Raw genomic sequence first — 26,054 nt, 5'->3', positions numbered from 1 at the left:
GCTTGAACCAACGTTTTCACAAATCTTTGACAACGGGACTCGACGGGGACAAGTCTTTGTCAAAAATTTGACTCGGCATCCCTTGCTCCACTACCGTTATTCACCTGAAAGCAGCATTTTGCTGTGAATCTGTCTCTTATACGTTCTACACGAGCACTGTTCTCGAGGTGAAATTCATCATTGCGACCATTTTTGCCGCTTCCCTGTGCGTTAGTGTGCTAGTCTAGGTAAAGCAAAGACCATCCGCTCAATTGCGCCGAAGACCGCCCTGCGGCTTAACATGGCCCAAGCTCTCCTCAGGGCAGCTCAAATGCATGCTGGCCGACCTGAATTGTCTTGCTGCTGCTGGGCTGATACAGAAGATTAAATATGTCGCCTAGCGTCAGCGAAACTTGACGGGGTCGTTCGGGCGAATTGATCTGCTCTCCGAAATTGTTTGTAAAAGAATGTTCGATTATGATCTTTTAGAAAGGTTCTGCTCCCGACTTTATTTCCGCAGGCTTTATCCATTCAGCTCATAGAAGATGACGCTGGTCGTAATATAATAATATTCTTTTTTTTGCAAAAATGAGGTATGGATTCAAAAGAATACACAGCAGAGAGTCCTGTAGTCGTTTGACTGTACACTTCTCTCCATATACCTAGTCATCCCTTCGAACCTTTAACTTCGCTCTCCGAAATCAAAAGTGCACAAACGTCGAAATAAGAGGTGTGAGGAGAATCGGGGTGAGGAGAGCTGTCAGTCCGTCGTTTGCCACTCCTCTCCCTTCCTTCCCCAACATCCATCACCCCATCACCTGGCGTTCCCCGCCGTTTCCGCAGAATCCTGCCAGAGCGATCGTGAAATGTCAATTTTTTGTTCTTCGCATACTTTCTGCCCACTCTTGCCTAGCGCATCGATAGACCCGTCTCTTTCCACCTGACACTGAATTCCCTGGTTGGAATCACATTACGGGTAGAGTGACGAGCCCACTAGTCAAAACCACTTGCTTCACATATATAAAAAAGCTTGCTTGTAAGTAACCGGATCGTCAATACATGGGATCGAAATAGATCGTTTTCTTCTTGTTGCAGGCGAATACCTGACTTGGCTTCCAATTTTCCCCTCAAAGCAGGAACCAATGCAGGAGTCTCGTCCTCTTTTACAGGCAGGCTCGTGTTGGGACGACAGGATGGGAGGGAGTGTCACGCGACCATTATTGTCTCCTTTCACGTGTGTGTTCTTGGCCTGCAACTCCATATGTATTGCGTGTCTCGGTGAGAAAAAGAAAAAAGAAGAAAAAAGAACCTTCTCGCCGGGTTTGTGCTTGCTTCGTTTTATAAATTCACGTTCTGACTCTGACGTACACATCTCCGAGGAAATCAGGTGCGGCGCCTGCATTCAAAAGCGGTGAGCAGCTGGAAAGTGTTTTACGCCCACGTAGGGAACTCGTTTCATGATTTCTTCAAAACTTACGTCGTTTTATTTCCTTTTTTACATTTACTTCTTTTTTTCAAAAGTTATGTCTTCACTCTCCAAATTTTCCTCCTTAATATCTTTCTAACTTTCTAAAAAAAAATAAAAGGTAAAGAAGGAAACCCACCTCTCTTCGTCTCTATTCGTGCATACTTTCCACGTACTACTCTTCGTTTCTTTGTTGTGTCACTCACTCGCTATTTCAGGACATCTTCAAGTATGGTGTAGACGCCCCCCCCCCCCCCCCCCCCTCGAGAGCAAGCGACGGTCTGTTTACTCAAAAACTATAAGATGGCTTGTGCAGCATCCAGAGTGCCTCGCGAACGCACGCACAGGGGATCTTCTTTTATTGTACTTCTTATTCCTTTCATTCCCTTCCTTGGTGTACATATATACTTGATTTTTTTCCCCCGCCCACAGCGCACATGACTGCGCGCCGTTTTCCATCCACCGCGTTGCCGGACGCCTTGTCGCTGCCGTCGCGGATCTCAAGTAGGAAGCTCTGAAAGCGAGTAGACTGCCTGCTTTCAGTTCTAAATGAAGTAACGGGCGGAAACGAGCTTCAGTTTGCGGATTGAAAGCCGCTGAAAATGGAGAGTGTTCAACGCTTGTTTGTGTTTGCCGTAATCATAGGTTGGGCGCTGACGGGTAAGTGGTGTCGCTGTCTTGGCTTGCACTTTCGGTTACTCCAGGCTTCAGATGTATTCCAAATATCGGTCAAGTGCGCTACTTCGATTCTTTCTTTTTTTGCTTCTGAAGTAGCTTCCATCTGCAGAGGAAGTCAAGACACTTGGGCATCGAGAACGTGGAAAATTACTGCGTTGCGAAGCATGGTGTGCATGTTTGATATTGCATGTCCGTGTGTTTGTAGAAGAAAATACGAAGGCAAGCATGTCAAGAGACCCGAAAGTGTGTGCATAATATAGCCGTTGTCCTTTAAATTAATCTGGTGTATGTGTTTAACGTGGAAGTGTCCCGGTGCGCTAAAACACGCGTATCGGTTTTGAAATGTTTCGGGCGTTATTTCGAGCTATACGGCTCTTTCAGCAAGTCCGAAGCTTTGTAGTGTACTGTGAAATACATACAACTACTGCTATTGGCCCTCAGAAAAGTTGTGAGGGTTGAACGTCGATTCAAATCTAGAGCTTTCCGTTCTCGTTGTAGCTGTTTGGAATTAGAGTTTCTGACGAAGTGGTTTTCTGATGCACCTCATTAGCTACGTTCCTCAGAAGCTCGGAATCAAGGCGTTGCTCATTTGTAAAGAGCGAGCTCTTTCAAAGCTTGTGTCCTCTTGTAACAATCACCACCACGTCCTTGCCGAAGTTGGTCTCGGAAACACATTCTCTATTGTCATCGTTCTTGTCGACATCTATTTACTTTATAATTGCACAGCCAGAGCATCCGAGCATTCATTCTCGCACGTTTTTTTTTGCTAGATAATTTTATAGCACAGAGTGATGCCTTTAGGTGCCATTGGCAGCTTCTCATCACACGGAAAACAAAATGAATTCACAAAATGTCCCCGAAAGACAGAATACAGGCAGAGACCATGAACATCAAGGTATTTCCATGAAACTGAGAAGCCGATAAAGAGAGCTAGAAATTCACATTCGATAAAGGTGCACTGCTGGATAAAAAATTGAAGTACTTGAAATTGTCCTTTGTTGAAATGTCCCCGTCTCTGGCCGCTGTTGTGACGTGATTGTTATAGAGAACTTTATATATCGCTGGTCACTCATCGCATTTATATCAGCGTTCGCTATTTTAGCTTTTTGAATATTCAACAGGTTAGCCACGTATACAATGGAAGGGTTTCCGTTCGACACAGTGTCCATGGTCGTACCTTACCTATTGCGCATCAGGCACTTCAACTTGGCTGGAATCTTCTTGTCGCGAAGGATACCTCGAACAACCTGCTATTCTTCCGTCCAAATTGAATGCGCAGGAAGCTTTTTACAGAATGATTCATTCAAGTGATGGTGTTAAAGTTAATCAACTTTTACCAATCGCCAAAACTACCTTCTGTATGACCAGAGGACCCGCGATTCAGAGCTCTTCCTCCGCTCCATCGAGTGGAGCACACCGCCGCCAATCCGACTCAAGAACACGCTATGGTTGTCGAGTATTGTCGCACAGTGTCAGTGAAGCGTAATGATTAATTACTTCCGTCAAAGCGGCGGCGCTGCCATTAACTTTCTCCAGGCAATACATTTGGTAATAAGTATATGGCAAAGCACGAAGAAAATAATTGCTGAGGGGAAGACAAATGCGGCCATAATGAAACACAGAGGGCTATGGGGATGTAATATGTATACGAGGTGCTCCTAAGTACGTGGATAGATGTAATGGTTGGAAATTGCATTTGGAAATTGGGTTATTTGGTTGAAGTCAGGGGTACAATTAGGACTCGGTGGCAGCCAAAGGTCAGTGAGGCTCCTTGCATTAGGCGCTCAAGGGAATACCACATATGGATCTTTAGAGGGCGATATATGAAAGAAAGTAAATTGGTTTCGAGAGCTTTTAAGTACTTGTACAGGAAAAACACTGACTCACAGTGGAGGAAGAGAACTAGGAAACTTACCAGCAAGCATGCGACCGTTATAGTACGCAACATGGCTAGAAAGAACGTCAAACGCAAAGTCAGGGAAGGCTGGGACAATCTCCTTTGTGGCGGCAATGGAACAGAAACTAAGTATGAGTTGCCTAAGAGGTAAAAACGAAATCAGGAAATAAATAATTTACGATTACTCAAAGGGAAGCTCTTCACTTTTCGAAACGAGAGCAGGATGCCTTATAACGCGTAGTAATAAAACGGTGTACACCAAGGAGGAAGAAGTTGTGCTTGTTAGGGAAACGATGGAATATGTTTTATTAGAATGCGAATATATCGACCCAGCTGTCCATTTATGTTCTGCTGGCCTCCATGGAGTTCTTGGGTTCAAGGATAGCAGGGGCAAAGTAAACACGTCCGCAATAGATATTACTAAAAGGTGATTGGAGGTGTGGTGGCAGATAAGTAGGGTGACCCCAAACAACGGAAGCGTGCAAAAACAAAGTTCCCAATAGTGGTTCAGAAAGTTTGATGCTGAGAATTGTTCGTGTGTCACTTCCTTTTAAATACGCAGGAGATTTAGCAAAATAAGAACAAGAGCTTGGTGGTGCCACCTACCGCCCTGTTTGAAAGGCGACGTTCATAGCTTCCACCCACCAATCCAGAAGCGTTGGGATGCCATGTGAATGGAAGCGTTAATTGGCCAGTAGTCGAGATAAGGCAGAAACGTTTAGATTATCATGGTAGAAAAAAAAAATCAGGGAAGAGATTGATAGAAGCTGAGTCGCTACATGCATAGCCGTGATATAGAAATAGAAGTTTTAACGAAGACACAAGAGACAGTCAAGAAGAGCAAGGCCGAAATGTCAAACAGCTGTACATGTATAACATAATACTGTTTAGCTCAAGCAGGCTAGGGGACTATTCTTTCGACGTTCCGTTTTGAAGGGGATGCCATTAGAACTCATCATCGCTATCATCAGTCGAGATGAAGTGTTGTATGGAGGAAGGTTCTACAATACGAGTGTGGGTGCAGTCAACAGCGACAAAATCTTTCAGGACACTCAAAGGAACAAAGGACGGGCCCGGGCAAAGAAAGCGGGAGAAATCGGGAATAACTTTCACTAGATGGTTGCAACCAAGTACTCAGGGGAATTTCGCGTAGCGGCGGTTACGCGCCATGCTAGAAATATCGCACAAAAGAGCTAACATTCGCTCTATTATTATAACGATAAGTTTTGAAGGAAAACAAAGAAAATAATGAAATACGTAATTAACGTCTTGTGCGCGAGGTCGTGGGGCGGTGTATGGTGACTGTATGCGCCTTCGCTCGTGGAGCCGGAAACAGGTTTTAGAGGAACCCTTTTTCGCACCGGGCTCATATTGGACCGTTGCTCCAGCGGTTAATTGCCATACGAAATTGTTCATTTCCTCACGAGCAGCAGATGGTCCGTAGTTTTACTTTTCCTTTCACCTCTTCAAGCGCTCGGTGATTAACCGCTGCCCCACGTGCAGGACAGTTAATGAAAAAAGAAAACTGAATTTGTTGCAACTAAACGTGAAAAAACTTTGAAGTCTCATTTTAACCTCGTACACTTCCGTGGTTTCAACGCTGTTGAAGTTTTAATTAGTTCAGCTTAAGTTTATCGTTAACATTATCACGCGAATGAACTGGAAAGTAAATTCTCAGAAGGAATTGTTATTGTGGTTCTCATTATAGCCCTCCTGCTTAACAACCTAGTCGTTCACCAGTTTACCCTGTATATGCTAGCTTCAACATCGAATATTTTGTTGGTGACAACCAACAAATAAAACTAATTTCTTGCGACGTATCATGCACGCTAGCCATGTGGCGAGGCTTGTTGGTTCAGGAGACACTTGTGTGCTTCAGAAGTGCCCGAGCTACAAGCTAAATGCTGGAGCGCTCATTCCCTGCTACCATGACTTTTTGTTGTTATTACTGATATATATTGTACATCGGCTGAGCTCTGATTTTTCGTCGAAGGTAGACAACGCGAAGATAGTGCAGCGTTAATGAAGTTAGTTAGGAAGGAAAAAAAGGAAAAGACGAAAAGAAGAAGCAAGTGAATATCAGTATATGGCAAGGACTTGTATCGTTTATATTTATTTATACAAAATACCCCTAAAGACCCTCACGGCTGAGGGTATCACATGGGGGGGGGGGGGAGGAGGGCTTACAGGCAAATGATAAAAAATAGAATACACCACACATCATGTGAAATTAGAATATAAGTACCAAATACCGTTAATTCCGACAAGCACATCTACACTCTACATCTACAAGTGAATGACCAGATGAAGGAGCGAAGGGCAAGATAAAAAACGAACAATATTTTGAGACGTATTCTGGCAAATCTGTTCTGCGTAAGCCCACAAAGCTTCGCGAAAAGGAAAAAAAAATTGTAGCTTCGGGCTGCAGCCATGTGAATAGCATTTGTTTTTATTTTTCAATTTCAACAAAAAGTAGTCTTTTGGACCAGTTGGGAAGCAGATTTGGAAAAGATTAAAGCACAGGGCACTGACCTTAAAGGAAGGCGAGACGAACTAGATGAGTGCTACTGACAACCATGAATATTTATAAGAACGTGCTAGCCACAGTAATACACAGCGTAACCGTCCCGTTCGTCTCGTCTTCCTTTTTTGTTTTGGGGTGTTCTGCATTTCAACCTTATCCATCGAGCGGACAAAAAAAAAATGCAGCAAACAATACAGATTGCCTGGTAAATGTGGCCACGGGCCTTAAACGTAACAGTGGACATTGACGCCAGGAGAATCAGCTATTTCTGGATCAAAAGTGCACGACCAAATGAACAATCAAAGTTATTAACAGGAGAACCAAGATTGTTTTTTTTCTCGTAGTCGTTTCGTGCGCAGACAGGTTGCGAAAGAAAAGCGAGAGAAACTGATCTCCCAAAAGGCAGAAGGGTCAGCGGTAGTTTTCGCTGGCCTGTGCGCTGGAGCAAAAAGAGACGGTGAAAAACAGCACAAAGAACGAGTCACGATGATGAGAGGAGGAGGAGGTGCGTATATATAAGTCCACTGCGTCATGGCATCTCTAAAGTCATGCGTCGAGTCCGGTGACTTGTAGGAAAGGTTTATAGCTGCCCGTGTAATCACGACTCGTGCATTTCAGAAGTGGTGGACGCGAAGAAGTACAAACGGGCACAGGATGAGCAGGACAACCCGACAGATCAAGTTGTCAAGAACAAATGCTGGCTGAAGCCCGACCACCGGCGCTGCTCGGACTACGTGCCCCGCTGGTACTACGACACAACTTACTTGCTTTGCAAGCAGTACCTGTACGGCGGCTGCGGCGGAAGAGATGCTAATGCATTTAAGACCTACGACGAGTGCATCAGGTACTGCACATTCGAGGTGAGTTCGGCTGGATGACCGCTCAAGTTGGAAAGTTGCACGATTGCTTCTATAAGTGTCGCACTTTCTGAAGCGGCGAATCTCGAGCGGAAAGAAAGCATCTGAAGAGGTGTAGCTTACCCTGTAATGAGCAGGGCAGTACTGTATAACACGAGCTGTGTAACGGCTGACATCTTGCACGAAACGCAGCATCCGTTCCTCGAATTATCATCTGCACCGCTGTGACGCATGGCCGGTAGCATGATGATCTGGGACGTTAGAAAGGCCGCGGCTCATCCTCGATCTCAGCAGTCGTACCACTAGGTTGCTAATGTGGACACAGAAGTCCTGAAATTTCCAAGAATAATGTGACGTCTTTGTGTAGTAGGTGTGGCTCTCTTTGTGTGGTGTGATTGCAAGTATTCTTACGAGTAAGTAAAATTTTCTTTTGCTTTGCTTTTTTATTTATGCTTGCAGTGCTTGTTCTTATGTAATGTAGCCTGAGCAACTAACTAACTAACTAACTAACTAACTTAGGTCATACGTGCCCAATCGTCTTAGATGCTTTAAGTGCTAAGGTTCGGCCATAGTTCACAGAACTATCGAGGCCGGCTGACATGTGCCAAGTGCAGTGACAATGAACATTCCTCCAAAACGTGCCAGAACACTCCACATTGTGTCAACTGTGATGGCGAGCATGCCGCATACTCGCGGTCCTGCCCGTCTTGGAAAAGAGAAAAAGAAATTGTGACAATCAAAGTCAAAGGAAACATATCTTTCAAGGAGGCCCGTAGGCGGGTGTCATACCTACCTAAGAGCAGCTTTGCCGATGTGACGCGTCAGAGGGCGGCGACACAACGGCTTCCGGCGGCTGCCCGACCCACAAGCAGTGAGTCGGCACTTACGCCATCTGCCCCCGCGGCGGTTGCAGCTAGCGCTGCTCCGTCACCCCGGCAGAAGGGGCCATCCACCCCCAGGCAGGTGACCTCGAAGGTCTCGTCCAACGTGCCGAGGCCTTCACGTCAAGGAAAGCGCTCGGAAGAGCGCGTGTCCAGCGCCTCGCAAGAGGCGATGGACACAACCACCAGCAAGATGGCGCCACCAGCGCCTAAGTAGCGGCGAGGCTCTCTCGATCGCTCCAAAAGAGACAAAACACCCGTCACGGCGCCTGCAAAGGGCCCGTGAACTAACCTTTCCTTTCCAGAACACACAGTGTCCAACTCTATCAAAATGGATACACAAATTATGCAAGGGAATGTGAGAGGTCTCATCCACAATCTTGACGACGTAACCGAACTTCTACACAAACTTAATCCAAAGGTACTGTGTGTTCAGGAAACTCCCTTAAAAGCTACACAGACAAATTTTCTCTGGTCGCGCACTATCTTTCGTAAAGATCGTGACGAAGTGAACGCATCATCTGGCGGTGTAGCCATAATTGTCAACAAAACTATTGCTTGCCAACACTTGCCGCTACGGACGTCCCTCGAGGAAGTTGCAGTTCAAGCTATTCTTTTTAATAAACTAATAGCCGTCTGCTCTATCTACATACCTCCAAGATATCACATGAGCAAAATAGAATTCTACGAACTTATTATTCAACTTCCTGAGCCGTTTCATTTTGTCGGGGACTTTAATGCTCATAACACTCTCTGGGGAGATTCCAGGACTTATTCGAGGGGTCGACTGATCGAATCCTTTCTTGTTACGTCCGGTGTGTGCCTATTTAATAGGAAAAAACCAACATACTATAATATTGCGCATAATTCATACTCCTCGATAGATTTAGTGCTTGGATCTTCCATACTGTTTTCTTACTTAGACTGGAATGTTATAGAATATCCATTCGGGAGCGACCACTTTCCAATAACTTTAAGCTTACTAACACGACACGACATTCGCCTACAGGTACCTCGCTGGAAACTTGACTCCACTGATTGGAAGCATTTCAAGGAATCTTCTTACTTATCACAAGATTTTATACGAGATTTCAGCATAGATAATGCTGTAGCATATTTTACCGCCTTTATTATTGATGCAGCTGAAAAGTTCATTCCACAAACAAATGGTCAGTCATCTAAGAAACGTGTTCCTTGGTGAAATGAAGACTGCAGGGATGCACGAAAAAGACAAAATAAGGCATGGGGCAGATTGCGCCAATATCCTACAGCGGAAAATCACATCGCATTTAAACACATCAAGTCACAAGGACGGCGCACGAGACGGCAGGCTAGAAGAGCAAGCTGGGAGAGGTTTCTCTCAGACATCAATTCCTATATCCAGGAGGCGAAAGTATAGGATGGGCTGAGAAGGCTAAAAGGGCAGCAGATCAACCCATTACCTTTGATTGATGAGCGAGGAAATACCTTGGAAAACGAGGCCGATGCCCTTGGATTACATTTTGTACGTGTATCAAGTTCCGTAAACTATTCACAAACATTCCTTAAATATAAGCAAATAGCAGAACTTAAGTAAATAAACCGTAAATGCAGACCAAATCTACCGTACAACTGCCCTTTTAATATTGCCAAGCTTAGAACTGCGTTGAGCTCGTGTATGAGCTCTGTACCTGGAGTTGACAAAATCATGTATGACATGATTAAAAACCTACACACTGATACACAGATGACACTTCTGGCACTTTTTAACTCTGTTTGGGCTGCTGGATACCTCCCATCCTCATGGAAAGAAGCTATCGTAGTACCGGTCTTGAAACAAGGCAAGGACCCATCCGACGTTTCAAGTTACCGTCGAATAGCACTGACAAGTTGCTTATGCAAACTCTTCGAGAAAATGATAAATCGTCGTCTTTTACATTACCTTGAATCGAATAAAATTCTCGACCCTCGTCAGTGCGGCTTCAGAGAAGGTAAGTCGACTACTGACCAGCTCGTGCGCATTGAGGCAGGCATTCGCGACGCCTTTATCCATAAGCAGTTTTTTCTTTCTGTTTTCCTAGGCATGGAAAAGGCATATGACACTACTTGGAGATATGGGATTTTGCGAGACCTCTCAGAAATGGGTATTCGAGGTAATATGCTTAATGTAATTGAAAGTTACCTATCAAACCATACATTTCGCGTTAGGGTGGGCAATGCTCTATCCAGGCCATTTACACAAGAAACTGGGGTGCCGCAAGGAGGCTTGTTAAGCTGTACCCTTTTTATAATCAAAATGAATTCCTTGCGCTTATCTATACCGCAGAGCATGTTTTATTCGGTATACGTAGATGACGTACAATTAGGTTTCAAGTCATGCAACCTTTCTATTTGTGAGCGACATGTCCAGCTTGGCTTGAACAAAGTGTGTAAATGGGCAGAGGAAAACGGCTTTAAACTGAATCCTGTTAAAAGCTCATGTGTCCTTTTCACACGAAAAAGAGGCCTATTTGCAGAGCCCAGTGTAGAACTACACGGACAGCACATACCAGTTGTCACACAACACAAATTTTTAGGAGCCATATTAGATTCAAAACTGACCTTCATTCCACACTTAAAGCACCTAAAAGAGAAATGTATAAAAACAATGAACATTCTTAAACTTTTATCACATACAACATGGGGCAGCGACAGGAAGTATCTGATGAACGTGTACAAAAGTCTTATACGCACACGCTTAGACTATGGGGCCATAGTACATCAATCTGCCAGTCCAAGCGCCTTGAAGATGCTTGACCCTGTTCACCACTTAGGTATCCGCTTGGCGACCAGTTACTTCACGACAAGTCCTGCAGAGAGTCTGTACGTTCAAGCTAATGAGTGCTCGCTTCATCTTCAGAGGTCATACTCCAGTTTCATGTACTTTTTAAATGTGAGCGCAAACTGCGACCATCCCTCTTATGCAAGCATTAACGACGTGGCATCTGCAATGCTCTTTAATAACAGACCTGCAGCAAGAGAACCATTCTCTCTGCGCATTAGAAAGCTTGCTGAGAAAATGCAAGTTACAATTCTTCAGCAAAACCTGATGGTCCCAGCTAAGCCATTGCCGCCATGGCAGTGGAAGCCCATAGAATGCGATACATCATTCGTAGAGGTGACGAAACACGCCCCAGAGGCACATATTCGAATGCACTTCTTGGAACTTCAGTCGAAGTAGTCGTGCATAGAGTCTTACGCTGACGCTTCTAAATAACATGCCGGCGTGTCTTATGCTGCAATCGGACCATCCTTCGCCGTGTCCGATGGACTGCATTCGGAAACAAGCATATTCACCGCGGAAGCTTAAGCAATTCTATCTGCTGTTAAACAAATCAAGAAAGCAAAGTTGTACAAAGCCATTGTATAAAGCGACTCTCTAAGCGTTGTAAAAGTCCTAATGTTCCTCCGCAATCATCGAAACCCTGTACTTTCCGAGCTGTATTCCGTTATTTGCACATCGTACATGTTTCAGCAGCAAGTCATAATATGCTGGGTACCTTGACATAGGGGCATTGAGGGTAATATGCTGGCTGACCAAATTGCCACAGCAATTGCTTCACAAGATATCCATTCTACCACTGCACTAGCTGCCTTAGACCTAAAGCCTTTCATGCGAAAGAAACTCAGAAGCCACTGGCAGCGCTTATGGGATGCTCCAACAAATGATTAGCTTCACTTGATTAAACCAAAACTGGGTAATTGGCCCTCCGCAACAAAAACACGACGAACAGATGCCCTATTCTGTCGTCTCAGAATAGGACACACATATGCCACCCACAGTTTCCTGCTAACTGGAAATGAATCACCATCCTGCGGTAGATGCGGTGAAAGGTTCACCGTCCTCCACGCCCTCCTGGAGTGTCGGCAAGCCGAAACAGAGAGAAAGAAACACTTTCCGCTAGCATACCGGCAGCACATCCCCCTTCATCCTGCAATGTTTCGTGGTACAGAACCATTGTTTGACACCAGAGCAGTCCTAAGTTAATTAAACGATGTTGTCTTACATGTTGTTAGCCCTACGAATTTGTAGCACATCCTCTCTCAAGAGGATGCCGCTGCGATATTTTTGCGCAGCACATGCCTTCAGGCCCTTCCGTTTTAAGGGCTCTCTTGGCAGTTGTGCGTCTTGCAAACATTTGCTTTCAAGTATTTTAAAATATGATCATTCTATCACAGTGTATCTTTTGTGTTCTTATTAGTACTCCTTAGTCATTGGAATAATTTTATTGCATATAGCTTTTATGCACTTTACAGAGATCGCTTTTAGGCCCCTTTACAGCTACGTCACAATAACTTATGGAATTCATCTACCCACCACAAACCCATCATCACTGACCTGGCGCTCTTTCGTCATAATTGGCCCTTGCGCCATAAAACAACAAATTCATTCTTACTAACTAACTAACTAACTAACTAACTAACTAACTAACTAACTAACTAACTAACTAACTAACTAATTGGGAGGCTCAGACCACATTACATGAGAGAAGCATAAGTTCTGCAAGCATAAATAGAAAATAGCTAACTAAATAACTTACTAACTAGTTAGTTACCCGAAGCTACTCTAGCTTTAGCGTTTGGCGGTAGTTGTAGTTATGCCCAGTCACACAAGTACCACCTGGCGAGGTCACACGACGGCTCGCCGCTTTCACTACTTGGGTGCAACTGGCGGTCGGTTAAAGGCTGGCATAGCAGGCCGTAGAGTGAAGTTAATTAATTAATTAGCTAGTTATTTAGTCGGGAACTTGAGTTAGTTAGGTTGTTTAGTTAGTTGCAATCAAATACCACCTCGCCAGGTGGTATTTGTGTGACTGGGCATAACTACAACTACCGCCAAACTCTAAAGCTGGAATTCCCCAGTGGATAGCACCTATGTCGCACCGTCTATATGATGCCAGGACTTCCAGAGAAAGAAAACTTACTTACCTAAAATAAAAACATATGTATTTACAAACTTAAAATTAGTCTTAGGAAGGCAGTTCGCTTCATCTTAACGCCTATTGTCGCAAGGATTCACCGACTCAGCTGATGACTAACAACAACATTTTGTCTTTTGGTAAATGTACAGCCATTCCTTGATTAAAATTGCTGTTCATATTGCTCTCTAGTGAGTAGAATTTTTTGTTATGACTCATGCGTGCGTCCTCGTTTATCACGTCCAGCATGGCACGCTCATAATTTTCGTACAGCACCCTGTTTTGCTCGCAGTCTCGCCCTATGGTTTCCAAACATTCGTTTTTGCCTCGCACTATCCCACAATGGAACGCCTTACTAGAAAGTTTCCGATGATTGATAAAGTAAAAGCGTTTGAAAGTGTTCCATTAAGCTCTTTTCGTCTTAATTACTGTACATAAAGGTTAGTGCCAAAATTTTCTTGTTCGTTCATCATTGATTCTGATTCGTTTTTCTTATTTTCCTTTTATCGGTATTTCATACGTATGTTTAGATTGTGTTACGCAATATGTTCTTGTCTATTTTCCCATGCGCCCACCTGCTTGGTTCTCGAACTGCAGTTTGTCTTGTATAAGAAAATAATAAAAGAAAAGTAGAAATAATTGGTACCTTGGTGGTGCAGCTTTCATTCCATCTCCTTAGACGGGACGAGAAGGTCCTTCCGTGTAGAGATTCTGCTGCTGTTAAGTTTAGACACCGCTCCGCTAGCGTCAGGTGCGTGTAGAAGTGGTTTCCGTGATTGCCACGGTTGCTGGAAGTGCTCCACCATGTTGTGTCTTCACGCCAGAAGTACGCTTGGCGGCGCATAGAGGCGCATGACGGGGAGTCACATGACGGCGCATAGACGGCGCGCATAACAGATCACTCGGGCTAGGATGCGCTTTTTCTGTTCCACGCTCTCGGGTTTAAGATGCCTTGAAGCCTACGCGTGGCAAAATTTTTGGGAGAGGCTTTTACGGAACTGAGTAATCGGGACGCAGCGCAGTTGGCAGCAGCTCGAGCCGTTCGTGACCTAAGCCTAACCTAACCTAACCTACATGAGCAAACTTCAGCTGTTCATGGCCTGTATCAATACATCGAATACGCGCGGTGCGCTTTTTATTTTTTATCTTGTCAACACAGGTTCCCGAAGTAGGAGGACATTCCGGTGGTAAAGGTGGCCGGCAGCGAGGCGCCAATCGTGGCTGAGGCACGGACTTCAAGATCGGGCTACAGCTTGTGTTTTATGGTAGATATGTTAAGCTTTGTGCTGGTGCATATTAAAGAATAAATTCTGGCCCCGATATATTTTCTTTTGTGGAAACGTGGCAGGGCCTCATTCTCACGCCACAGCAGAGTGTCAAAATACTACTTTTTGCACGAAGCGGTTTAACAAGCAGCGTGCCGGTGCCACAACTTATTTATTTTTTGCACTCTTGCTTGTAGTCACACAAATACAAAAAAAATATCGCAAGCGTGTGTTTTTTTTAAAAATGGAATATAACGTGGTTGCCGTGAACGTCAGCGCCGTCAACAAAAATATCACGATACGAATAGTCTCTCAGAAAGAAAAGCTTATGTGGGACTCTTGGTATCTTGGTATTGTAGCTTTCTTTCCTTCTTGCCAAAGAGGAGGACAATGTGGTCATCAGTGCCGATAGACTCGCCAGTCGTCTCCCCTATTTCTGGGTTTTGCAAGTAAGTAGATGTCGGCAGAATGACACACTAGCCACCTATACAACGTGCGCTACTGCACACGTTCAAAAGTGAAATTCACTCTGATTGGCGTTTATTAAAAGGAAGGCATTCGAAGTTCGGGAGAGGCGCCGCGCCGCCATGGCGCCATTTATGAGGGTGTCTGGCACTCATCCTTGATGCGTCTGCTGTTTTGAAGGAATGTACGTTAAACACGGAATCGTCGTATGTTTAGTTGTTAGAGATGCGAGGTGAAGTGAATGTAATTCTTTAAAGCGAATTCAGTGATGTTGCGGAGTCACGCTGTGATGGAGTGGCGCTGGACAAGTTTGCCAACGTGACAAGCGGGAGTTGGCGCAGCGCACCTGCTCTTGAGCAGAGCGCCAATTTGGCCATATTCTGCGCAATGTGGGCATTTGTAAGAATTGACTTTTCGGTGTATAGGTGCGGCAGAGAGTGAGGTGTGGCAGGGCAATGAGTTTGAAGCTGTCGCCATGCCAGCGGCTTCTTCCCGTGAAAGGGACTTGTGTGAGGGCGTCCACCTGGGAATGCCCCCACGCACCGAACACACCTCTCATCACAACAACCGAACTGTGGGAGGCTGGGTTGTCCAGCTAGGGCCAGCGTAACCAGCCGGGGACTGTTGTGGAGGGTCCTGGGAGGCTGTTCCGGCCGCAGTAGCCTCGCAAGAAACTTTCGCGAAAGAAACAGGAACTTCAATTTATCAGTTTATACGGTAAAGACACAAAAAACAGCGTCACATCTGAGGAAGCGTGCATCATGGCTTCAGCCGTGTTTTGAACATACAGTACGTGACCTCAGCCGCAGACGCGGGTGCACTGTCGAAAAGATTTGAAACGGTTCTCGTTGCCCTTGCAGCCGCCGTAGATGAATTCGCGGCACCTGCCGGATGAACGGTCAAAGTAAAAGGCGGGGAATAGCCCGCGGCAGGGTCCCTGGTCAGGTGGAAGGGAGCACAGCCTGGGCCTGCCCTGAGCACTGGCGCCTGCGGATATAGAGCGAGAAAGAGTGTTGTATCTTCGTTTTTTTTTTCGCAGAACAAAGGTGCGATCGGCCACGTTCATTGTGATCACCATAGTGCCTCGTGTGCAATAAGCGCGGGACAAAGTATATCCCTTAATAAGCGATTTCTGCTGCTTTGCACATTAAGGGGCAACCACAAATGTCAACACGAATGTCCGCCACGGATAACACCTTGAGCTTTGAGAACAGGAAGAAGCTCTTTCGCCTCTAGGGTCATAGTGCACCATCACGTGTGCGTTATGAGCTGCGAAGGATTAACATTGTTTTTATTTGCGTGAACCTGACCTCAGCGGGACGTTGCGATTAGCTTCGGATGTGCCTAACTGGACGTGCGAGTGTGGTGTGCTGCGTTCTGTGCGCCGTTCTTATAACGATTGCATTCAGCTTAACTAGCACGCTAGGCAAGCCGTCTGGTCAAGCTCATCGGACAGACTCGGTCACTTATCTTTTCAGATAATCTTGCGACCAAGTAGTCAGGGACTCGAATAATGAGAAAGAACTTTATCAGCGATGTACCGACCATTATACAACATTAAGGCAATTGAAGTCAGAATACGCAGCCTCAGTTTGGGACCCCGTTCGCGACAACTGAATTTACGCACTCGAATTGGCCTAGAACAATTCAACGCATTTTAGCCCGTCCAACTATATTGAAACTCACAGCGTCACTTAACAAAAGCGTCACTGGCAGGTAATCTGATCTTCATCTATGTACCTTCACGCGCATCTCGCCGTAAGTACTTTCGTGTGTACTTTTCTTTTCGCTGGATATATTATCATTTATTGCGTAACAAGTTCTTATCTCTCCTCCTCAGTAAGTCGTTCCGTGCATTGACCACATACATTTCCTTTCTGCAGCTCGTTCCTTCTTAGAACATATGGAGAGCAGAACCGCCTGCCTGCGTGTAAAACGGGTATAGCAGGCCCCCAAAGTTTCAAAACGACTTTAACTGACAGTACTTGAAAAGTGCAGCCTTTTAAAACTTGATCCACTTCATATTGTTTCATACCATTTTCTTTTTTGCTTTCTTGACTTCCTGTCTCTATGAATTTATTATATTTGTTTCAGAAATTAAGGTGAGGCATTTGATGTTAATTTGGCTAATTAATGAAGTTTTTTTATATCGCTCTCCTCTCTAATGCTTCGGCTCTGAGGATAGAATAAATAAAAATGAAAGAAAAGAAAATTAGTTCCAGCGCATTTGTAAGAGCAATTACATGTTACCATGTTACTAATGGTAGCTTACAGATATACTTCACAAGAAAAGTGTATTAAAGGGGCCCCGACAGCCTATTTTCAAGCACTCCCCTTTCTTGACGTATCTATGACCCCAACAGTTCATCCGGTGAACGTCTGGAAACATTTAAAATGTAATTTTTTTATGCTCGAAGTCTCGTCTACGTACTGTGCGCGGATGCCGGCAACGGTGATAACTGCTACTGATGGCGAGAGAAATTGAGCAATTCGAAACGTATGCAAATTAGGCGCTGGAATACCTGTTGTATCAACCGCTGAGATTGCGGCCCAGAAACAGCCGCAACGACTTTTCATCGTGGTAGAGATATCACGCAGGGTTTTTTTATATTTCAAGATTTCCTGCCCGTGACAGAACAAGACGTGGCAGCCTTGACGCCCTATAGCCTTCGAGATCTGTTTCTGTTACAGAGAGGCATCTCGGAGGGAACCGTAGCTACCTATGTGTCCGACCAATGTACGAATGGACCGATTCGACTGAGGCGGGCGGCGTGGCACGTTGCACCGCTAGCGTTGTCATTACGAAAACTAGCTGTTGGCTGGCGTCTTGCACGTCGTTGCGGTACAGTCGGTGCCCTCACCGTGGCTTGTTTTGTATGCGTGAGAAGGTTCGCGAGACGGCATCGCTCCGTCAATTCATGGCTCCGCTTCCATGCGCGCAGGCAGTGTCGCTTTTCTATAAGAATGTCTGCAAATTACAAATACGCTGATAGACAGAGATAATTTGTAAGGAAAGGAAGTAAACATTTTTGTGACTTTAGAGTTATAGCACTTGAAGCCAACTAAGGCCTGTAAATTCATTTAGAAATGGACATGATTTTCAAGGCCGGATGACACGTCTCGCCGCAGAGTGTCGCGCCCCATCGTTTTTGCGTGAGTTTGAGTGCCGATTAAAAGGTATAACTCCTTATTTAGGGATAAAATTTTCCCTATCATTCTGATTCACGATTCCCCCACCAACACTATAATCTCAAGACACATGCTGAACGGTTGTAATTAATGACCTTATGTACGCTGTTGCTGATACTAAGACACATTCACATAACCAAACAGAAAGTAGATCAGGTTTAGTGTTGTATGCTTAGAGACAGAGACGGAGAGAGAGAGAGAGAGAGAGAGAGAGAGAGAGAGAGAGAGAGAGAGAGAGAGAGAGAGAGAGAGAGAGAGAGCACTCCATCTTGCACGAAGAAAAAAGACGGGAGCGAAAGGAGACAAAACGGATTAGACAAATGCAGAGAAGCAACAAGTGTTGCTGACACTGACGACATGTGGCTGCAATAACTTACTGCAAATATCTGTGGGCCTCTGGTTCACAGACCGTAAAGTTGCATCCACTCTGTATGACAGACCGGGTATATTCGTTTAAGCTTTGCACTAGCTGCGGGAGGCTTTGCTTTTATTGTGCGACGCTGAAAACACCAGTGAGTAACAATGCTCCTAACCCGGTTTAGAGAACGTTACAGCATACCTTGTCAACAGCACGTGCATTTTATTTCTTATATCGCCGTGAGATTTGTGGTTACGGCAGCAGCAATGCTGCCTGCAAATGTACAGGTCACATGTGGCAAACAGCAACAGTTTGAATAAAATAAAAAGAAATAAAGATATACAAGAAGGTGAACAGCCAATGGTCATAACTTCTGCGTTGAGCGGCAATTCAGTTTTCTCATTGTACACTTTGTTCCACATTTTTCTTTACACGTTACAACAGGTTACCATAAGCTAAAATGCGCGGACTAATATTTTAGATAACTCGCGCGCGTGTTACTTGTACTGGCATTTATTGGCACCGCTTAAATGAACGCTGCAGTGGCGTATCATAATCCTTAGCGCATCGCGGTAATTATTATTTCACAGCGTTTACACGTGAGGTGTCCGCAATCGTCCGAAGCAAGCTGGAACCCGTTTTCGGCGACCTGCGTTCTATTGGCGAGTGGAAAGATACACACGGCCGGCAGCCGTCTCGTTTTTTTCTTTCCTCCTTGAATGCAATAAGCACGCAGTTTACATTCACCGCGTGAGACGGCTTTCGCCGTCTCGAACTACCCTCTCCGGCGGCAATAATTCGACTCACCTTCCTAGCGCATTAGCGACGAATTTAGGGATGCGGTGCGCTAGACATGCGATGCGACGCGCCACTTGTCGCATTTAAGTAAGCGCCGCCAGTTAATGATTGACACCCATCACAGCTGTAATTGCCCCGACAAGTTGTGCCAGTATCACCAAGGACAATTCCCTATGCACCGATATTCCGTAGCTTCGTGGCTTTGGATGTGAACCGCGAATCCCGGCGGTCAAGCAATTTCACGCCGTGCCGTTGAATTTTGGCATAGATGCATTTCGTTTCACGATGTACGTTGTTCGCTATACGTCTTTAGAAAATACTGTTACAAACGTACGTGTGCACTGAGAAGAATGCCGTTTTTTAAACAAGTGTGTTTAATGCTCATTTTGGGTAAATATGGTAAAATAATTCGCACAATAAAAATATTTTTAATTGTGACAAATTCGCAAGACTTCCCAAATTGATATGAAATTTGTATATTCCTAATATGGGTCCCACGAAATATGTTAGAATCTGAACGGCTTAATGATCGTGTGACGAGGATTGCACTAGAACCGTCGGCAAAAACAAAGAGCATCTTCCTTTATTAAGAAAACGAGATAATTTTTTTTTCATCTTATCAAGACACGGCCACCTTACCTTCAGAGCTGACGAACTGGCAAAATGACGGTCACAACCCGCATAGGGTGTGTGTACAGGACTGGATTAAAATTTCAACTCATTTTAGCCCGACAATTTTTTTTTACGCAGCATTGTCACGAAAGAGGATAAAATATTTGCTCAAATTTGTATGGTTTCAACAATGCTATCTTTAGGGAAGCAGATTCTTGGCAGCTAAAGTCACAAACAAAAAGACACACATTTGTCTGCCTGCTTTTACTATACAAGCCGACAACAAGTGGCGTGATGCGTGTGCTACGTCAGAATATTACCGTTACCAATATTACCGGGACTAGGAACGTCCTCTAATGTGAGAACAGCGACATCGAACAGAGCTAATCGCCGCCGACTTACCCGTCACGACAGTGGCCACAAGCAAGACCGCCAACACAGCGAATCGAGACATCTTGACAACGAGAGACCACGGTGACCGTTCGCGAATGCCGACGCCCTGCAGTGTGAAGCCGATGGCAAGCAAGCGCGACTTTGACCTTGCGAAGAGCAACGCCACCTTAAGGTTCCGGTTTTCTGGGCGCGCTGCAGTGACGCATGCGTCGACACGTGGTGAAGTATCGTCGAGGACCGTTGCATGCCAAGTCGAAGGAGCATCGCAGAGGCAACTTTGACCGATAAAGTGTGGGATTTCCGTTGTTGTTGGCCGCTTGCTCGAAACGTTATGGGTTATTTTCCGGCTGGGTTTCTCTCGTTAAGAGCAACTTAATTTGTTTTTTGTGCGACTATGCGTACGTATAGAAAAGCAGATGTCGGAGCAGGTTGGTTGAGGTGCGTAGGACCCGCACAAGGGACAAAGACGTAAAATGCGCGACGACTAACACGGACGCTCAACTAGAAACGGAGTTTATTGCGAGAAATAAAATAAACGTGTAAATATACACTAGACGTGTGTGTGTGTGCGTGTGTGTGTGTGTGTGTGTAACCCTAATATTAGTAGCAGTAGTAGCAGAGTATTTCTTTCTTAAATGCACACAGAAGAAAAGTTACACACGCAAAGGCTCTTCTTGCACTTGGCAAAATGTTCTGCAGCCATAGTTTGCAACAAATAGACATTTCTTATACGAAGACACATATAACACATCACAGGACAAAAATGAAAGAGAACCAAGTAATATGAAGCAGATACAAAAAAAGAAGCTAATTATAGAGTTTTCATACACAGAAGAAAAAGACGGCACAAAATGCACTCGCGCCTATACATGGGAAGAGAAATTTATCTTAGAAATTAAGCTCTCAGCAATATTAGCAAGCGTTCATAAACCATTTGTTTCTACAACAAAATTTCTTAAGTCTGTATTTCGAAAGTTTGGCCTAGAAGCGAAATCAAAGTTCCTGCCCGATTCGTTCATTAATCCCTTTGTTTCGTATTTTATCATTCGCTTTCCCTTATTTGTCCTAGTTTACGGCAATCGTTGCAAATGTCTCCTAGTGGGAATATACGCTGCAGATCTTTATTTCAAGGGCTGACGTCATAGTTGCGGCGGATTGTTGTTTGTTTCCAGAATTCGGGGCTCTGAAAGCTTTCGTAGACTGGGAGTACGTGCATTCAGTGATTACCGTGACTACGTTTACTCTGGTGCATGCATGACAGTGAAAAAAAAGACAAATTTCATTTATGTTATATGTATTACAAGATTTATTTTACGCAAAAGATAAGTTGGCAGAATAGAAGAACGTTAATTCGAAAGAAAGGCACCCTGGAAGCACTGATTGAGAAGCTGGCTTCTTTCATGTCGTAGGATGCATGCACGCGTCACGTAGCAGCCGGGCTCCGGTCTCAAGCTTCTTTCTGGACAGGTTGCGCCACCTAGTGGCGCTGCGGAGAAGTCTGCGCGCGACTTCCGAGACGAGGAGCGTGGCGCGCCACTGCGTGCGAACGCCGAGAATCGTTCCCTCGCTTGCCACACACTCAGTGGCACATACTGAATGACCCAAGCAGGCGAGAGGAAGCGCTGCACAATATACCACAGAATACCAGTGTATTCGTGGCGCAGCTCGCTAAAGCGTTTGCGTGAAAGACGTCCATTGAAAAGCAACCCATAGCGAACGTATTTGTGGCACAGCCTGCTAAAGCTTCGGGCTGCTGTCCTCGAGAAGCGCGTGTGACGTGGGCTCGTTTCCGCCCTGCATCAAACATGTTCAAGGAATCTTTTCCGTCATTGTAGAGCGGCACATTCCCAGTGGCACACACCGAGTTAACCAAGTTGGCGTCAAAGACGTTCATTAAAGAGCGGCTAACACCTACTGGCTAATGCGCAGTGGCCCAAGTTGGCAGCAAAGCAGTTGATTAAAAACCAGCACTGATCGAGTGGCACATACTTAGCGACCCATGTCGGCGTGGAAGAGGTTCGCTGAGGAGCGGCACATATGTGCACATTGCCACATACTCGGTGACCCAAGCCCTTCCGACGGATGGTTTAGAACCCGGTTAGCTGAGCCACCCAGACTAATGCCCAACCCATTCGACCAGTGACTCAGGTAAGCGGAAAAACGGTCGGACACACAAATAGATACGTGGACAGTTAGCCTCCGGAAGGGCCTTACGTACCCTGAGAAGGTAAACGCATTAAAAGGTAAGAGCCTGACTCTATAGAAGGGAATACAAGGTCAACGAGTAGCTGAACGTTTGACGAACGTCTAAGCCTTGCACACTACGCACTTTCACTGTCAGGTAAAAAATCGGAGGTGTAGCGCAAACATATGGATGGCATTGACGAGGACGGAAAAAGCAGGAGAAACAGCAGAGGAGAACGCACAGGATGTCCTTAGGATATCCTTCTGACTTCCGCTGTGGCGGCAACATTTGGCATCATATCTATGGAGATGTTTTACAGGAAGGAAGAAAAAAAAATGAAAGGGAGAAAAGGTAAGTGCATGGAACTGTGTTTGTGCGTACCGGATGTTTGTGCAACCTTAAAAATAGCATACTTTCGTTAGGTAACGTGAAAAAAGAAATGAATAGCAAGACAAATTGGCTTGCCCTGAACGGATTAGGCCTACATAATGTCGGCTATGGTCCTTTTAAGCGAGCAAACGTATTTTAGAAATACAAAATCCAACTGCCGAAGTGTTAATAAAACATGTGCGAACATTCCTACCTTACTGTTCTGGCTAAGAAAATGTCAAGTTCAAGCTTACTCGGCATGGTGACTGCCATACATCACTCTTTCGCTGTTTTGCTGTTTGCGGTTTAAGAAACTCGTTGAACAGGTGATATTCATGCAGGGACTGGCTCTGAGCAGCGGGGAAAGCGACGTCAGTGGTGGTCATTTCCTACATTTGCAGTCATTACGAGCGAATCCAGCTAGCCTGAGTTGAGTTTCTCGGGAATAGCCACGAGCATGTCAAACAAATCGCAAATATGGTGCCGACCAAAAGTGCATTCAGGTGTTCAATGTTAGCTCACGAAGAAATAATCGAAAGCGAACTGCGGGGATGTTCGCTCAGGCGATGAGAATTGCGGGATGCTTATGTAAGTCAAATGCCATGTAGGTCAAGTACACCTGAAAGTTTCATGCAGTGCATATTTATTTGTACGAAAGCTATGAGAAACGGAAGTGGTGCGTTCAGGTTGGCGTGAACGTGTCTAACCGCTCCAATATGTACGTCTTTTCACAGTCGATCTATCCAATTATGCAACTGCTGCGTTCGATACCCAACCACACACTTCTATTTAGTTTCGCTAAACTGATTTGCAGCCGCGTTTGAGAACATTCACCATGCAATCAGATATAATTAGCGAGACTGCAGAACGTGCATCGTTAAGACGCACTCAAGACGGTTTTGCAAAATAAATATTAAAAAAAACCACTTTGGGAGAACAATGGGAAGCTTGTTAAGACCACCGTGATGTGAAGTACAAGCACGATGTGCAGACAAATGTTGCCTCATCATGGTCACAGAGCGCACGGGCCGAACAGGCTATTTGGGCCGCCTACTTCTAGTATTTTTATTAAATATAAAAGTACGCCCTAGAAACCATTTTCCTAACAACTTTGCCAAATTCGAAGTCGCTAAAGTGTCACGAGATGTCCTAGCATGTCGCCCCCCCCCCCCCTCTCAAACAAGAAGAAAAAGAAATCGCCTGTCACTAACTGGAAAAGCTTATCGTTAGACAGAGAAGAAAGTCGCTAAATATCGCGACAAAATTGTTAAATGGCGACATTGTCTGACACTGCCCCCTGCGTTGCTCAAGTCCGCCGCACTCGTAGATGGTTGGGACTCCGGCCTTTGCGCTCGCCAGAGAGACAAAGAGAGAATAAACATTTTTATTGGATGAATGCAGCTTTGGAAAGGAGCCCTCATTCCACGATGCCTTGAGCTCGGGCCGCGTCCTGGGCCCTCGCAATCAGCCGTTGCTGATCCTCAAGGTGGCCAAGGCTCTCTCCCAAAGCTCGTTGAGGGGGTAAGGGTTCGGAGTATTTTATGGTGCCCCTCTGCAACCCCCTACTATGTGCCTGAGGGACCTGGGCTCTGCGCAGAAGCGGCATTGCGGAGAGAATTGTGTAGGGGCTATGAGGTGATTTCTGGTTGGGTGGGGGAATGTATTAACCTGTAGAGCTCGGAGGAATCACTCCTGCTCTCTAGGTAGTGACCTGTGTGGGGGTGCATATGTTCTGCGGGTTAGCTTGTAGTGTTGTGTGATGTCTTGGTACGAGACTAGAGGGTGCATGCGCTGGGGTTCAGATTCCTCGGCGTCGGCTGGGTGGGTCAAATCTCAAGCCACATGGTTGGCGACCTCGTTGCCAAGAATGCCGTGATGAGCTGGCGCCCAGATGATCATGACTAATTTCGTTGGCGGCTTTTCATTGACGTTCTTGAGCGTAGTGGTATAAATTCTGCCACTAGCAAAGCTGCGGCACGCCTGTTGGGAGTCGGTCACTATGACTTCAACCTCTGTTTGGGAGAGCGCGAGGGCTATGGCCGCTTCCTCGGCTTGGAGGGAATTGTTTCGGGTGAGCGAAATGCTGCTCCGATGTTCTTTGTTGACGACTACGGTTGCTGTTGTGGCTGCGCGTCTGGAGTAAGAAGCCGCGTCCGTGTAGGCTGTAGAGGGTAAGGTTCCGTATCGCTTGGGTATGGCCAGGGCGCGGGCCTCCCTTCGCTCTGCGTGGTGCACTGGGTGCATGTTGCGAGGTAGATGACGTACGGTGATGTTGCTCCGGATGGCATGGGGTAAACTCAAAGTCTGAGGCGGCGGATGGCTCAGAGGGGCAGAGAGCCCCAGGCGTAAGAGAATGGACCTCCCTGCTTCCGTAACCGCCAGCCTTGTTCCCTGACTGGATAGATGTGCCCAGTCAGATCCTCGGCCGTGTTGTGCACACCTAGTCGTAGTAGGCGTTCTGTGGACGTACTGATCGGCAGGCCCATCTCCTGCTTGTATGCCTTTCTGATCATTGCGTTGATTTTCTTGAGTTCCGTCGCGTTGAGTAGTGCGTATGGAATAGCCTAAGTTATTCGAGACACGACGAAGGCTTGGACAAGCCGAAGCGTGTCCGCCTCGCCCATGCCTCCTGTCTTGGTTGTTATTCAACGGATCATGTGGGTAACTTGGGCTGTAGTATTCTTAAGCTTGTGAATTAATGTTGTATTGGTGCGATCCGACTGGAAAACCATTCCCAATATTTTTACGCTCTGAGACGGAACGATGGTGTGTTCCAGTTGTATGTTGATAGGGGGTGAGTCGGATGCGTGCTTGTTTCGCGGTGAGACCAAGAGTAGCTCCAACTTTTGGGGGGCGCAGCTGAGGCCGCACGACTTAGCATAGTCGCTCACTACGTCCGCCGCCTCCTGCAAGCGGCTCTCCATAGAAACGAACACGTGCCGCAGTGGTTGGGTATCTGTCGGCCTCGCTGCCCCAGTCTCTTCATGTCATTTTTGAACTGTATGTGTCAAACGCAGAGAGAGGGTGGGGGGGGGGGGTAAACGAGATCGCGTTAAATATTTGCAACATATTGCCCATTTGTTGGCCTTACAACTCCTGATGAACACCGGTTTGAGTTTGATGAATTATAACTGCGATGACAGAGCGCTCTCTCTCTCTCTCTCTCTCTCTCTCTCTCTCTCTCTCTCTCTCTCTCTCTCTC

At 45.7% G+C, this 26,054-nt stretch overlaps 2 protein-coding genes across 3 annotated transcripts; one reads left to right on the top strand and one right to left on the bottom strand.

Moving 5' to 3' along the window:
• The first annotated feature begins 1,838 nt into the window (after positions 1–1,838).
• Positions 1,839–14,538, top strand: LOC142582948 (kunitz-type serine protease inhibitor C4-like). 2 transcript variants are annotated; one of them, XM_075693099.1, is made up of 3 exons: positions 1,839–2,104; positions 7,165–7,403; positions 14,378–14,538. In XM_075693099.1, the coding sequence occupies exons 1-3, from the start codon at positions 2,047–2,049 to the stop codon at positions 14,441–14,443; spliced, it is 363 nt and encodes a 120-aa protein (XP_075549214.1). In that variant the 5' UTR covers positions 1,839–2,046; the 3' UTR covers positions 14,444–14,538. The 2 variants fall into 2 exon arrangements, with proteins under 2 accessions (XP_075549214.1, XP_075549213.1); XM_075693098.1 differs by having other exon boundaries at positions 1,846–2,104; positions 7,162–7,403.
• Positions 14,539–15,633: 1,095 nt separating this feature from the next.
• LOC142581932 (isoinhibitor K-like) lies at positions 15,634–20,449 on the bottom strand. Its single transcript, XM_075691369.1, has 2 exons — positions 20,308–20,449; positions 15,634–15,935 (listed from the first exon to the last, which is right to left on the bottom strand). Exons 1-2 carry the CDS (start codon positions 20,357–20,359, stop codon positions 15,748–15,750), a joined length of 240 nt encoding a protein of 79 aa, XP_075547484.1. The 5' UTR covers positions 20,360–20,449; the 3' UTR covers positions 15,634–15,747.
• Positions 20,450–26,054: the final 5,605 nt, after the last annotated feature.

Source organism: Dermacentor variabilis, chromosome 5 (assembly GCF_050947875.1).
Source record: "Dermacentor variabilis isolate Ectoservices chromosome 5, ASM5094787v1, whole genome shotgun sequence".
NCBI classification, from domain to species: Eukaryota; Metazoa; Arthropoda; class Arachnida; order Ixodida; family Ixodidae; genus Dermacentor; species Dermacentor variabilis.
This window is presented reverse-complemented; position numbering and strand designations above follow the sequence as displayed.